Source organism: Diabrotica virgifera, chromosome 4 (genome assembly GCF_917563875.1).
Source record: "Diabrotica virgifera virgifera chromosome 4, PGI_DIABVI_V3a".
Taxonomy (NCBI): Eukaryota; Metazoa; Arthropoda; class Insecta; order Coleoptera; family Chrysomelidae; genus Diabrotica; species Diabrotica virgifera.
The window spans coordinates 35,422,615-35,438,122 of NC_065446.1; the positions used below are offsets into that span (position 1 = coordinate 35,422,615).

A 15,508-nucleotide genomic window follows, 5' to 3' on the forward strand; every position below is an offset into this window, starting at 1 on the left:
AGAACAATTTGGTGTTGGAGGAAAACTTTTACTTTGGATGTTTGGGATAGGCCTTTTTTTGGACCAATTATACTATACTACCTCCGTAACTTTGGAACCGTTCATTTTAGAAGGATTATGCATAGGACCTTTTTTATTTCAAATTTAATGTAGAACATTTTTGTGTAAAAGGTTGTTCATGCTAAACCGCATAGTTTTAGAAATATTGACGAAAACCCTAAAAAACTACGAATTTGCCGATTTTCCCCCCTCTCCCCCCCAAACCCGACGCTCAAAATGGTGTGACTTTTTTCTGAACATTATGTGGACCATATAGAACAATTTGGTGTTGGAGGATAACTTTCACTTTGGATGTCTGGGTTATGCCATCTTTTGGATTAATTGTATCATACTACCTGGCCATTATTTCCGTTGATCATTATTTTCTGAAATTTATTCCCAGGTATTTGTATTTATCAACCCTTTCTATCGGCAGATCTTCCAAATGTATGTTTGTTTGTATATGTTTTCTTTGTTATCATATATTTAGCCTTTTTTATATTCATTTTTAATCCACTTTTTCACAGAAACTGCTTGTCTTGTTTAGTAGTAGATGGAGCAAAGCTTGCCATGACCACGGTGTCATCTGAATATGTTATGTTGTTAATAGTTCTTCCGTTAATTATATATTATTTCTTCACTTTCAGATAGTAATGCTTCTTTAAAAATGGATTCGCTATATACATTGAATAGTAGTGGATACATAATATATCCCTGCCTAACTCCTCTGATTTTAATTTCTGAACAGGGTTCGTTATCTATTACAATTTGTGCTCTTTGATTCCATTGTTTCTTTTTGTATCTTGTTGCTGTCAGAATTTTTTTTACATTGATCTATTTCGGTCTTTATTAATAACTATCCTTGTCAGTATTTTGCAGAATTTGTTCTTTAACATTCATTAATCGATTATTAATTTCATCTGTCAGAGGATGTCTTATCTTATGAGTGGGTTCCTTAATTAACTTGTATCGATGTGTGCATCTGTTGTTCTTCGTTTTGTTATTTTCATTTTCAGCCTAATTTTGGTCACTACTGGGTTGTGATCGGATATGTTTTTCTGATATAATTGCGTTCGTGTATTTTTGTCTAATACATAGTCTATTTGGTTTCTTACAATTTTCTCTAATAGGCCTGGATCCCGCGTACCAAAAAAAGTTTATTAATAGCAAGCTGAAAATTTATTAATAGCTTAACGGTGTCTAGTCGCACAAACTTTGATGTACGGGAATACTGGAACGGGGGAAGTTTTAATTGTGGAACAGGTTAAAAATTTGGAACGTCAGACTACGAATACGTCCTATGTATTTTGTCGTACAGAACTTCCAATTGATTTGTTACACTTTCATTAAACTCGTATGCAAAAATCAGACAAATCAGACTGCTATTTACCACCAACTGGGCATTTTAATAAGTCCGACACGTAGAACATGTCAAATGATAGGAATTATGACAGGTGATAAATAGCAGTCTGATTTTTGCATGAGAATTTAATGAAAGGGTAACAAATCAATTGAAAGTTCTGTCCGATAAAACACATGGGACGTTTTCGTAGTCTGACGTTCCAAATTTTTAACCTGTTCCACAATTAAAACTTCCCCTGTTCCAGTGTTTCCGTACATCAAAGTTTGTCCGACTAGACACCGTTAAGCTATTAACAAATTTACCCCGCGTACCAAAAAAAAGTTGATTAATAGCAAGCTGAAAATTTGTTAATAGCTTAACGGTGTCTAGTCGCACAAACTTTGATGTAGGTACCTACGGGAACACTGGAACAGGTGAAGTCTTAATTTTGGAACAGTTTAAAAATTTGGAACGTCAGATTACGAAAACGTCCCATGTATTTTGTCGGACAGAACATCTAATTGATTTGTTACCCTTTCATTAAACTCTCATGCAAAAATCAGACTGCTATTACTAACCAACATGATTCCTGTCATTTGACATATTCTTCGTGTTCCACTCATTAAAATGCCCAGTTGGTGATTAACACCAGTCTGATTTTTGCATGAGAGTTTAATGAGAGGGTAACAAATCAATTGGAAGTTCTGCCCGACAAAATACATGGAATGTTTTCGTAGTCTGACGTTCCAAATTTTTAACCTGTTCCACAATTAAAACTTCACCTGTTTAAGGGTTCCCATACATCAAAGTTTGTCCGACTAGACACCGTTAAGCTATTAACAACTTTTCAGCTTGCTATTAATCAACTTTTTTTTGGTACGCGGGATCCAGGCCTAGTGTTATTTAGTGTTATTTATAAGTCTCCTTATCTTATGTATAGGTATATTTTGCTAGATTTTATTGTTATGTATATTTGTACTATGTATCTTTATAGGTATATTTGTACAGTATGGCGTTTATTAATGTTTCGTTAATCTTGATTTTCAAATGTTCTTTTTGTTTATTATTTCACCAATATACAGTAAGCGCCACGCTACTAGACACATGGGTAGGTACCCAATTGCTATGCTTATGGGCTAATCCGGTCCGTTCTCAGATGTGACTTTCATCCCTGTCATGTTACTGTCAAGAAACTATTCAAAATAATTGTTTTTCCATACAAAAAATACATTAATTAATGATATTGTTACTCTGCTTTAATAACTTTATTCAAACACCAAGAGTATTACAATAAGTACTTTAAAACTGTTACAACTCTAACAAAATGACAATAAACGTCAAATACAGTTGTTATATTAATTGTCAACTTTCTATGTCAATACTCGGTTTTTATCCCTATTGACAGTTCATTGGTTTTTATACATTTTGTGACTTTCTAAACGTCACTAAACATAAAAATAAACATTGCAACAAGTGAAGGGTCCGGGACTGTAATAGCTCAATATTCCCGTGTGCCTAGTAGCTAGGCGGTTACTGTATGTATTACATAATGTGTAATACATAATGCATATATGTCTTACATCCCATGTAAAAACTGAGTATATTTTTAGAAATTACACATTTGAACTCAGATTTAAGGACAGCTAGAGAAGCGCTTCTGAACTTAAAAGTACCGCAGACCTCCAAAAATGAGGACGAGAAGAGTCAAGATGTAAAGGATAGATTGATCGACGTAGACAAAAGACTAAACGAGTTGCAGAATTTAATTAGTTTAGTAAAACAACAAGTAGATGGGGTAAGACAACATTATGTACACCGTTTTATTCTTTTTGTGAATCTGTTTAGATAGCTTCTCATTTCATTTGTTTTCATAAACTGCTAAGTAAAATCCATCAATTAATAGAAAAGGCACAGCAACAAAAGACGCGGCTTCTGCACAGTCCGTGGCAGAAGTCAGGCTACCAAAAGTATTGTAGAACGGTCATGGCAGCGTTTTCAAGAAACTCATGATATAAGAGAAAGACATACTGGTCCAACAAGAGTAACACAACCGGTAGGTACATGACAGGTGTGTTTGCTTTCAGGCATTAAGGAACCCAATGTTACCGCTAGCCAGCTAAGAAGTGAGCTTCAAGATATTCATGGCATTAATGTCTCTGCTCAAACTGTCAGGAATTGGTTGCATAAGGGTAATCTTCACGCTAGACGTGCCATTAGAGTTCCAGTATTATCCCGTTACAAATTCAAAGTTACAAATACTTGGGAACTTTAATAAACGAAACTGGAGACCAAAACAATGAAATAAAAAGACGTATCGAAATTGCCAGGGCCACCTTCATAAAGATGAGAAAATTCTTCTGCAACAGAGATATAAGTATCCCTCTAGGATTACGAATGCTAATAGGCTACGTATTTAACATGCTATTATACGGTGTAGAGGCCTGGACTCTCAAACAGAACAACATAAAAAATATTGAAAGTTTCGAGATGTGGTGCTACCGTCGAATGCTGAAGATAAGTTGGGTTGAAAGAATCACAAACCTTGAAGTAATACGAAGGATAGGAAGAGACCCAGAAATTTTGTTAACGATAAAACGAAGAAAACTCGAGTATTTGGGTCACCTGATGAGAGGTCATAAATACGCATTATATAATGCAAGGAAAAATAGAAGGAAGACGGAATCCAGGCCGTAGAAAAATGTCATGGTTGCGGAATTTGAGAGAGTGGTTTGGCTGCACCACTAATGAACTTTTTAGGTCAGCTGTAAACAAGGTCAGGGTAGCCTTGAGGATTTCCAATCTCCGATAGGAGTGGCAGAAGAAGAAGAAGAATTATCTCGTAGGAATCGCACAAGGAGATTTGAATGGACCGAAGATCATCAAATTTGGCAAGAACGAGAATAGGCAAACATTCTTTTCACTGATGAATCCAGCATAGAGATTACGAACACTCGATACGAATCGTATCCGCCATGTTTTACCATAAGGCGCTATGGTAAAACATGGCGGATACGATTCGTATCGAGTGTTCGTAATCCCACTGCATGTTTGGTTTACGACCCGGTTCACGAAGATCGAGAGAACTCGTTTGCACACCGTTCAAGAAGTTTGATAAGAATCACATCAAGGAGGAACTTTGATGGTTTGGGCTGGAGTTGCAATAGGTTTTCGAACTGATCTCGTTCAGATTGAAGGATTTTTAACAGCAAATGAATATCGAGATCATATTCTTGGACCTATTGTTCGTCCATATGCTGCACAACTTAGAGAAAATTTTGTGCTTATGCACGACAATGTCAGTCCGCATGTTACAAGAATCGTGAAAAATTTTTTAGAGCAGAACAATATTCAGGTATTCCCTTGCCTGCTCAATCCCCTGACTTGAATCTCATTGGCGCGATTGGGATAAAATATGTTAAAAAAGACGTGTACAACAGCAAGAATTAGTGTTCCAAGCAAGGGAAAAGCTGCTTAACTGTATGCAAGAGCAATGGCAACAAATTGAGCAAGACGATATCGACAATTTGATAAGAAGTATGCCAGATCGATGTGAAGCTGTCATTAATAACAGAAGTCGTCATACTAGCCCAACAAAATAAAATAAAATCAAAATGTAATTACGTACAGGTTGGAATAATTTTTTTATCAAAGCTTGAGTCAAAACAAAAGATATTTTTAAGAAAGTATATGATTCATATGAGGGGGTCATTGTTTAAATAATTAAAAATGGGTAATTTTTGCAAAAAAATTACTTTTTTAACTGTTACGGTAATTAATGTTTTTAATAAGGATTTTACAATTTTGTTCTGCAAAGCTGAAGAAACAATCTTTTATATAAGATTTACTAAATTAAATTTGACCCTTAATTTATTTAAATAATTGTAAATCAAAATTGAAAAACAAATTTCCAAAAAAATATTATTTGCATTATAAATAAGCACTATAAATCATTTTGATTTGCAGAAAAAGTTCCGCTATGGTACCAGTATAAACTGAAAAAAAAATTGGTTGATAAATATTGAGTAGTTTAGTAGTTATTGAGATATTCAATTTGTTTATAAAAAATTACCATTTTTTCAATCACGAAAACGCGGTTGTTGGCGATAGAGTATGCGAGTATTTTAGGTCTCATTTTTTTGTTTGTATGTATATTTTCGATAAATGTATTGACAAATTAAAATTTCAATTAAACACCCCTCCAAAATGGCGTTTGAAAATTTGTGTAATTTGTTTAGAAATTGTGTTTTTTTTAATAACATCACCGGGATTAAAAATTATGAAATTATTTTTCGATATTCGTGTTCCTCGTAGTTTTTGACATACTTGCAGAAGAAAAAAAAATTTAGATCCATTTTTTGCCGAGAAAGCTTTTCCAAGTATAAAAATTTATAATTTGATTATTTATCAATATTAAAATTTTAAAGTGAGTGAGTAGGTACATCTATCAACCCTACTACTTAACAATGTCATTTATACATATAGTTAAAATTTTAGAATATTTTAAAAAATAATGTTTTTCGTATCGACGTTAAATGAAAACTTTTTGCATGAATAATAATGCAGCAGTAGTTTGCAATATCTGCGTTAATAATGGACCAATTTAAATGTTTTTTTTTTAAGTTTAGGTTAGCATATAAAAATTATAACATCTTAATGACGCTTTTTACAATAAATATTCGTCAATTTGTTATAATCATTTGTTTTCTAAAGGATATAAAAATAATAACATCTAAATGATACTTTTTACAATCAATATTTGTCAATTTGTTATAAACAATTTTTTTTCCACATTTTTTTTCTCTAGATGTGATAAATAAAAATTGACACAACAGATTTTTTAAAAAAATACTGAATTAGCATTAAAAATTTGTTAAAGGCTTTTTTGTTGTACAATATTAAAATATATTATGTATGTTACATTTAATTTTATAATCTTTATAACAGGTAGTACACTACCTGTGTCTAATTGTGTATATATTCGGTACCTAATTTTTATTCACTTATATACATATATTTATATAGACGTCCTCCATTGTTTTATATATTTTCTTTTGTATTCACATTACCTGTGCGAGATTGTGTATAAAGAAGAAGTTTTTATGTTTCTTTTATTTTATTAACAAAATTTTACTATTTTGTTAAATTTTTAAAATAAAAATATGTTTTCATACTGTTTTCTGGTTATCTTTGGTGCCAACTTTTATTTATCACAATATTAGAGAAAAACAATTTCTTGTAACAAACAAAAATTAATAAATATTTATTGCAAATAGGGTCATGCACGTTATTATTTTTGATACTCCAAATTTAAAAAAAACATTGAAATTGACCCATTATTAACGGAGATATTGCAAACTGCTCCTCCGCCAATTTTCAGGTAAAAAGGTTTCATTTCAGGTGGTACGAAAATCATCTTTTTTTTTAATATTCCACAATTTTTATCATGCGTATAAATGGCATTTTTAAGTAGTAGAGTTAATAGATGTACTCACCCACTTTTAAATGTTAGTATTGATAAATAAACAAATTATGAATTTTTAAACTTCTTAAAGCTATCTCGGCAAAAAATGGCTTTAGAATTTTTTTTTATTTGTAAATGTGTCAAAAATTACCAATAATATGAGTATAGAAAAATAATTTCAAAATTTTTAGTCCCGGCGATGTTTAAAAAAAAACAAGTTTTAAACAAATTACACTAATTTTCAAACACCATTTTGGAGGGAGGTTTAATTGAAATTTTATATTGCTAATACATTTGTCAAAAATATACATAAAAACAAAAAAAATAAGACCTTAAAAACTTGTATACTTTATCGGCAACAACCGCGTTATTGAAATTTAAAAAATGGTAATTTTTATAAACAAATTAAATATCTAATAAGCTACTCACTATATATCATCCAATTTTTTTTCAATGTATACTGATACCATACCGCAACTTTTTCTTCAAAACAAAATGTTTTATAGTGATTATTTATATTGCAAATAATATTTTTTTGGAAATTTGTTTTTCAATTTTTAATCACAATTATTTAAATAAATTAAGGGTCAAATTTAATTTAGTAAGTTTTATGTAAAAGACTGTTTCTTCAGCTTTCCACAAAAGGATTGTAAAATACTTAATAAAAACATGAATTACCGCAACAAATAAAAAAGAAAAAAGTAAATTTTGTGTAAAAATTACCCATTTTTAATTATTTAAACAATGATCCCCTCATATGAATCATATACTTTCTTGAAAATATTTTTTCTGTTGACCTAAACTTTGATAAAAAATTTATTCCAACCTGTACGGAATTACATTTTGATTTACATGAAGTGTAACTTTATTTGATCGGTCTATCTATACTAACAACAAGAGCCTATGACTTTATATTTAAATTTTAGTTGACAATTTTTCTTTAACTATTTTTTTCAATTTTTAAACCCTCTGTATACAACGACCGGTTTTCTGATTTGTTGTTTGTTTATTTTTTTGTAGGTGGAGGTTCCAATGAATTTAACGAACTGCTTTATGTCTTACCGAGTGCCAAAGAGACAATATTTCCAAAGTCTTTCAATAACGTTTAACTGTAACGATTGCTGGTTATTCAGATGGTGGAATAGTTTGACAAATATAGAATATTTATCCATCAGAGTACAAAATAACAAGCTTATTGTGAAAGTTGAAGAGAGAGATACCGACATCGGAGAAATATCAAATGAAGAAAATGTTGTGAATCTACAAAAGTAAGTACTTATATACAAAAGTAAGTATATGCCCAAAAAGTAAAGTTTTCTATCCACAAGGAAGAATTTCCTGTAGCTGGCTGTATACCATTAATTACAAAAGGTATATTTATTTAAAACCTCTTAAAAGGGCCACGAATATCACAACAAAACGTGTTCGCTCTCTAAAAAGAACATCATCAGTGTAAGTTGGTCAAGAATGGAAACGTTTGTTCGATGAACTGGCAAAGGTCTGCTTCTTTGTAGCATGATCGATCTTGCTAGTAGGCTACTGCCTGTTCATTGCCATCAAGTCTTCCCCGAACGATGAGGTCCAGCATTATCGCCATCGTTTTTGTGGTCTACCCTGTGGTATTTTACCTACTGGGTTATTCGTTTTTGCACTTTTAACGAGTCTGTTGTCCTCTATTATCTTTATATGTTTGTTCCAATATCTTCGTATCTACCTTCCTATGTCCTGTATACCATGTCTGATGTCTTCACTTCTTATTCTGTCCGTAGAGTTTTGCCTTGTATATTTCTTAGTGTTCTCATTTCAACTGTTCTCATCATTTGTAACGTTCTATTTGTTCCTGGTCTTGTTTCTGCCACAAATGTTATAATAGGTCTTATTGTTGTTTTATACAGTAATGAGCACACTAATAACCGGCAAAATAACGCAAAAGATGGAAAACATATTAAGTTGTGAGATAAAAAGTGATGAACCTAGAAGAGGTGTTAAATTTAGCGATAGTAACTTTAAACTGACGTTATATTGATTGTTTCCCACCTTTACACGTATCGGACGAGTTTGAGAAATGCCACTGTCATAGTGACAGTTTTAGTTGACATACTCCTCTGATACGTCTAAAGTTGGGAAACAATCAATATAATGTCAACTAATGTGTTACTATCGCTAAATTTAACACCTCTACTAGTTTTATTTCTTTCTATATCACAACTTAATTAGTTTTCCATCTTTTGCGCTATTTTGCCGGTTATTAGCACGCTCATTACTGTATATTTTGAATTTGCTTTCGGTATTTAGATTCTCGAGATTCTAGCTGCTTTCATTGTTTGTTCTCTGACCTCTTTTGAGAGATTTCCATAGCTTGCTATTTCCGCTCCAAGATATTTGAAGTGATTCACCTGTTCCACAGTTTTGGAGTCAATTTCCAATTTGCATCTTATCGGTTTTTTGGAAATTACTAGGCACTTAGTCTTCTCGGTGTTGATGGGCAGATTTAGTTCTTTAGCTTTAGTATTAAATGCATGCAGTAGCCTTTGGAGATTTTCTTCAGATTCGCCGATAAGGACAGCATCGTCAGCGTAGCGAACGACTCTAAAGAATGTGTTACCCATCTTAAATCCACCTGTTCTGCGAAGGTTTTCTATTATTTTGTCCATTATTAAATTAAATATGAAAGGGCTCAGTTTATTTATTTAGCGTATGGGTAGATATTACAGTTTTTGTATCTAAATAAAGATAATAATAAATTATACATAATTAATTTTTATAAACAAAAATTTAGTTGGTACCAACGAACTGTCAACACTGACTGTCAGTGTTGACAGTTCGTTGGTTCTCTTGAATTCAATTGAAATTCGTTTTCTGTGTGTGTTTCTTGTATTGCAACCAGATCAATATCGTTTTAATCTTCAACAATATCTTTTAATAGTCTGTATAGAATTTGACATTTTGCTTTACTTATACCTTTTATATTTAATTGGCAAACTATTACTTTGGGTCCAATTTATTTTGTTATTTGTTCCTTGGAAAGTCCATTCATTAACTGTGTCATCTTTAATTACTCTAAAAAAACTGCGATATACTTCTGCCAGGAGATCTTGAGAAAGATTGTCTGGCGCCTCTTGTGCTAGTTCTTTAGTTTACTCAGGGTGCACGTGCAGTATTATCCTGCGGACGCGAACTAGCGTTACACCCCCTTTAAATGTATAAAATTATGTATACAGAGTGGGCCAAATAAAAGGAGCCACACCTATATTTGGCAGTATTTATTAGATTTTAAGAAAATAAAAAAACAGGTCAATTGTTGATCTAAGGGGGACACATTTTTACGATACAAATATCTGTCATTTGTCAACTCCCTCCCTTCCACGTCCCCCACCCCTTATTTTTAAATAGGGAATAGGGGTCGTGTGCTAGCTCATTTGAAAGGTTATTCAATTCTCTATTCAGTAATATCAACATCGACTTAAAAATGTATACAGGGTGTCCAAGAAAAATTATTTTGAATTAAATTAATTGACACAAAAAGAAGAATGTATGTAATTTATTTAACTCAGAACACATTGTACTGCTGACAGAAAATCGAAAAAAATGTTTTTTGATAAATAGACACTGCTTTTTGCTTAATTTTAATGTTCAAGCTTCCACCCATCTGCCTCTTGGTAGGGTGAATATTGAATTTAAGCAACAAACAGTGTTTATTTATCAAATAGACATTTTTTTCTGTTTTTTATCAGCAGTAGAATGTATTCTGAGTTAAATAAATTACATACATTCTTCTTTTTGTGTCAATTAATTTAATTTAAAATAATTTTTCTTGGACACCCTGTATAAATTTTTATGTCAATGTTGATATTACTGAATAGAGAATTGAATAACCTTTCAAATGAGCTAGCACACGACCCCTATTCCCTATTTAAAAATAAGGGTGGTGGAAGTGGAAGGGAGAGGGTTGACAAATGACAGATGTTTGTACCGTAAAAATGTGTCCCCCTTAGATCAAAAAGTGACCTGTTTTTTTATTTTCTTAAAATCCAATAAATACTGCCAAATATCGGGGTGGCTCCTTTTATTTGGCCCACTCTGTATATAAATGTCCTACTCTTATTTTTGTTTTAGATTGTTTGTTAATATCATGTACTCAGAAAAGAAAAAAAAAACGAATCAGGAAAACACAAAATTTTTCAAAATTTCTGAAGCTATTATCTTGTGGCATTTTAATATTAGCCCAGTAAATGATCGTTTTCGAGTGTAATTTTCAGGGGCAACTCCGAATTGCATGAAAATTTGGATTCAGGTTCTACTTATCCTTCGCTTCAAAGTTGAATTTGTGCCGTAGGTTGCTTTTGCTTGGAGGGTGACCGTCACTCCTTCTCGGGGGTGAAAAAACGCGTGTTTAAAATAAAATCCGGAAATGGATAAAATAGCTCATTATAAGCAACTTACGTTCTATAGAGTTTTTTATGTAAGTCAATACTTTTCGAGTTATTTACGATTGAAAATGTTTATTTGTCGACAAAAAAATTACGTGTTCAGACGGTTTTTCGCAAATAACTCAAAAAGTAAACATTTTATCAAAAAAAAATGTTCTTAGCAAAAGTGTAGCTTATAAAAATCGAAAAAAAATTGTTTATCAGTAAAGTCTATAAAGTGAGTAAAAGCAAAGTTGTAGCTCATGACAAATACGTTCTTATTCGTCTAATTCCAAATCGAATACTTCAACGTGAAATCACCGAAAAACTAAGCAATTTTCGGGAAAAACTTATTAACATTTTTAAAGCGTTTAAAAAAAGCTTTATTACTATTTTTTGCAAAAGTTTCTAGCATCAAAAATAAACGAGTTACGCTGAAAAAAGTTGACGCCTTTTTTTAGTAAAAAAAATCGTGAAAATCTCCCTTTATTTAGCACCCTAAAAAAATTAATCGTTACCGCTTTATCACTTACTTTAAATGTATGTGTATTGTATATATGATCTGTAAGTTTGACCGGTTTGAAGTGCTTATTTAAAAAAAAATTGTTTTATATTAAAAAAATTTTGTTCTAAAAATTTTGGAAAAGTTTACGTTTTTCAAAATAACTTAAAAATTATTAGTGATACGAAAAATCTCAAAGAGTAACCAAATGTAGGTTTTGCTGTTATAAATACGATAGTTTAATTTGTTTTTCTGTAAGACAAAAATTGGTAAGACAAAGATATAGCTGTTCAAAATTTGCATACACTCGTGATTAGTGACTCGTTTAAGCCATTTCAACTATAACCTTTTATATAAAAATAGATAAGTAAAGTAAATTGTTTGTGAAGCGGTAACGATTAATTTAATTTGGGGTGCCAAACACGGGGAGATTTTCATGATTTTTTTTTTACTAAAAAAACGGGGCTAACTTTATTTGGAGCGTAACTCACTTATTTTTTCATGCGAGAAACTTTTATAGACAATTAAAATAAAGCTTTTTTAAACACTTTAAAAAAGTTTAAATGGGCTTTTCCGAAAAAGTGCGCCTTTTTTTGGTTATTTCAGGATGAAATATTCCATTTGGTATTGGACGAGTAAAACGTATTTTTCATGAACTACAAATTTGCTTTTGCTGGATATATAGACTTCACAATTATACAACTTTTTTGTTTTTTTTTTCTAAGCTACATTTTTGCTACAAATATTTTTTTCTATAAAATATTTACTTTTTGAGATATTTGCGAAAAATGAATAACTCAATCCCAAATAACTCGAAAAGTATTGACTTATATAAAAACTCTATAAAACGAAAGTTGCTGATAATCAGTCAATTTATCCATTTCCGGACTTATCTTTAACGTATGTTTTTTCACCCCCGAGAAGGGGTGACTGTCACCCCCAAAGTGAAAGCAACCAACAGCACAAATTCAACTTTGAAGTGGAGGGTAAGTAGAACCTAAATCCAAATGTTCATGCAATTCGGAGTTGCCCCCGAAAATTACACGGTATCGCCGTATTTCCCGTTTATTTACTGGGCTATATAATTTACTACATATTTTTAAACTATAAATTAATTACAGGTTAATTCTAAATAAAAAATAGTTATTTAGGCTCCATCTTATCTTTATTTAATGGATAAAAATTTATTTTTGCTCATTCTTTTTGTTATTATAGGACTGGCTCGATGTTAAAAGTTCAAATGGGACAAAATGAGAAGGGAACATTTTTAGATACGGCCTTTATTTATCCCGATCACAGCTTAGAAATTGGTTCTAAGAACCAATCTACAGAAAAATCAGCAAAAAAACCTTCCTATATTTACAAAGTGATATTAAATGGAGAAAACTTTGGAGTATGGAACTTCAATAAAACTAACGGCAAATGCATTGGACAACGAAGGTAAGTAAGAAACAATAAGAAATAAAATAAATTAGTTTACTGCATTATTTAAAATTAAGTTTTTATAGTGTTTTGAAATTTTTTGCATTATCTCAAAATGCAGAGTTACTGAGTTATGTAAGTTATTATGCGAGCTGTATGTTTTAATAAAACATCCCAAATTTTGGCATATGCAGATGACGTGGACCTAGTTGCCCGCACAACATGCAGGCTAGAAGAAATGTATACCGCCTTTAAAAATGCCTCAAAAAATATGGGCCTGCAGGTAAACGATGAGAAAACTAAGATGATAGCATCAACATCCAACAATAGAGCCAGAAACATCGGTCACCAATTCACGGTTGATAACTCTACCTTTAAAGTGGTGGACAAATTCACATACTTAGGCTCCCTGATCACCAAGGAGAACGTTATGACGAAAGAAATCAAGCGAAGGATAATCCTAGCAAACAAATGCTATTTTGGACTGAGTAGACATATGAGAAGCAGAAACTTAAGTCAAAAAACAAAAATAACCGTATATAAAACCCTTATCCGACCAGTGTTAACATATGGATCGGTGACATGGACCATCTTCAAGGTAGATGAAAAGCTCCTGCTTATATTTGAACGACGGATCTTGAGAGGAATATTCGGTGGCATCTGTGAAAATGGTGTTTGGAGGAGGAGGTACAACTACGAGGGGTACACAACAATTAGACCGAAATCATTAGACCGAAAGCAGTAGACCGAACTCATTAGATCGAAAAGCACTTTACCGAATCCTCACTAGACCGAACAGCATTAGACCGAAATGGTACATAAATTAAAAAAGATTGAAGTAAATTATGCTAAGATTTTGTATATCTGTCTTTTTGTTTATTGTATTTTTTTTGTACTGTTTTATATATAGACTGTGTAAATTGTTACTCTCTGCAGTCTGATATGAAACAATTTTCATCCGTTAAACAAATTAGGGAAGGTAAAAATAAATTAAGGGTAGAGTGACGTTAACACCATTTAAACTGTTTATAATAACCATACAAATAACATTTAGTTGTAATTACATTAGTCTTATCTCTTTTACTGCGACAAGTAAAAAGAACTGCTTTTCGGTCTTCGGCTGTTCGGTCTAGTGAGGTTTTGGTAAAGTGCTTTTCGGTCTAATGAGTTCGGTCTACTGCTTTCGGTCTAATGATTTCGGTCTCTTTACAGTAAACCACTACGAGGTATACCACAGTTATAAACATATATTTGGTGGTAAAGCCGTAGTATCTCTTATAAGAATGGGAAGATTAAGATGGGCATGACATCTAGCAAAATCACAGCAGAACAACCCTTCTAGAAGAATCCTTATGTCACAACCTGTGGGAAGTAGAAATAGGGGTAGGCCAAAACTCAGATGGAAGGATGGTGTGGATGAGGATGGGAGAAAAATAGGCGCAACAAACTGGCAACGGTTGGCAATGGATAGGAATGACTGGCGTAATAGACTTGGGAAGGTCGAGGCTCTTTCATAGGGCTGTAGCACCACTGATGATGATGATGCGAGCTGTGAACCCTCAAAAACTGCTTTAGTTTGCGATAAACCTATAACTCCGAGGAAGAGGCAAATTTTGTACCAAAATATGTCTAATGGAAATCCTCACAATTTTTTGATTAATTACAGTGGAGAAACCTGTAAATAAACAAGAAAAAATTATAAATAACATGATTTTATAATTTTAATGTTATGTATTTGATGTTTAACTTGCGATATCTCGATTCGTTTCAAATATTTGATTTTTAATTATGTCCCAATATACTATAAACATTTCTACAAAAATGAGATATACAGCGTGTCTACTTAAGTTGAAACCATATGGGAAACTTTTTTATTATTAATTTTACGAAAAAAAGTTATTCTTTATAAAAAGTTCTGCATGCCCCAAAACCTAAGATTCAATCATCATATATCAAATTTTCTCAATATTATACGAGGTATGTCAAAAAATATTAATTTCGGTCAAGGGCAAAGTACCTTTATTTCTCTCAATATCGAAAATTCTTCTGATAAAAAGTTGTTTGGAATTAAAAACTAAGATCAAATATGCAAATACATGCTTCTAATTGAAAAAAAAAATTTCTCAAATTTATGGGTACCCAACATCGTTTTTATCTATTACAAATATGATAACTCGTTTATTATTCATTTTACGAAAAAAGTTATTTTTCATAAAAAGCTTTGCATGGTCTAAAATCTAAGACACCACCATGATTTATCAACTTTTATTAATTTTATACGAGGTGTGTCAAAAAATATGAAATTCGCTCAAGATTATAGTACCTTTATATTT

General features: G+C 31.9%; 1 protein-coding gene across 1 annotated transcript in view; it reads left to right on the forward strand.

Moving 5' to 3' along the window:
- The window catches only part of LOC126883564 (laminin subunit alpha-1), a 490,753-nt gene that overhangs the window by 420,974 nt on the left and 54,271 nt on the right, over nt 1-15,508 (forward strand). The window contains exons 25-27 of the mRNA XM_050649204.1: nt 2,992-3,176; nt 7,863-8,110; nt 12,969-13,193. Coding sequence (XP_050505161.1) covers nt 2,992-3,176; nt 7,863-8,110; nt 12,969-13,193 — 658 coding nt within the window. The remainder of the gene's footprint in view (nt 1-2,991; nt 3,177-7,862; nt 8,111-12,968; nt 13,194-15,508) is intronic.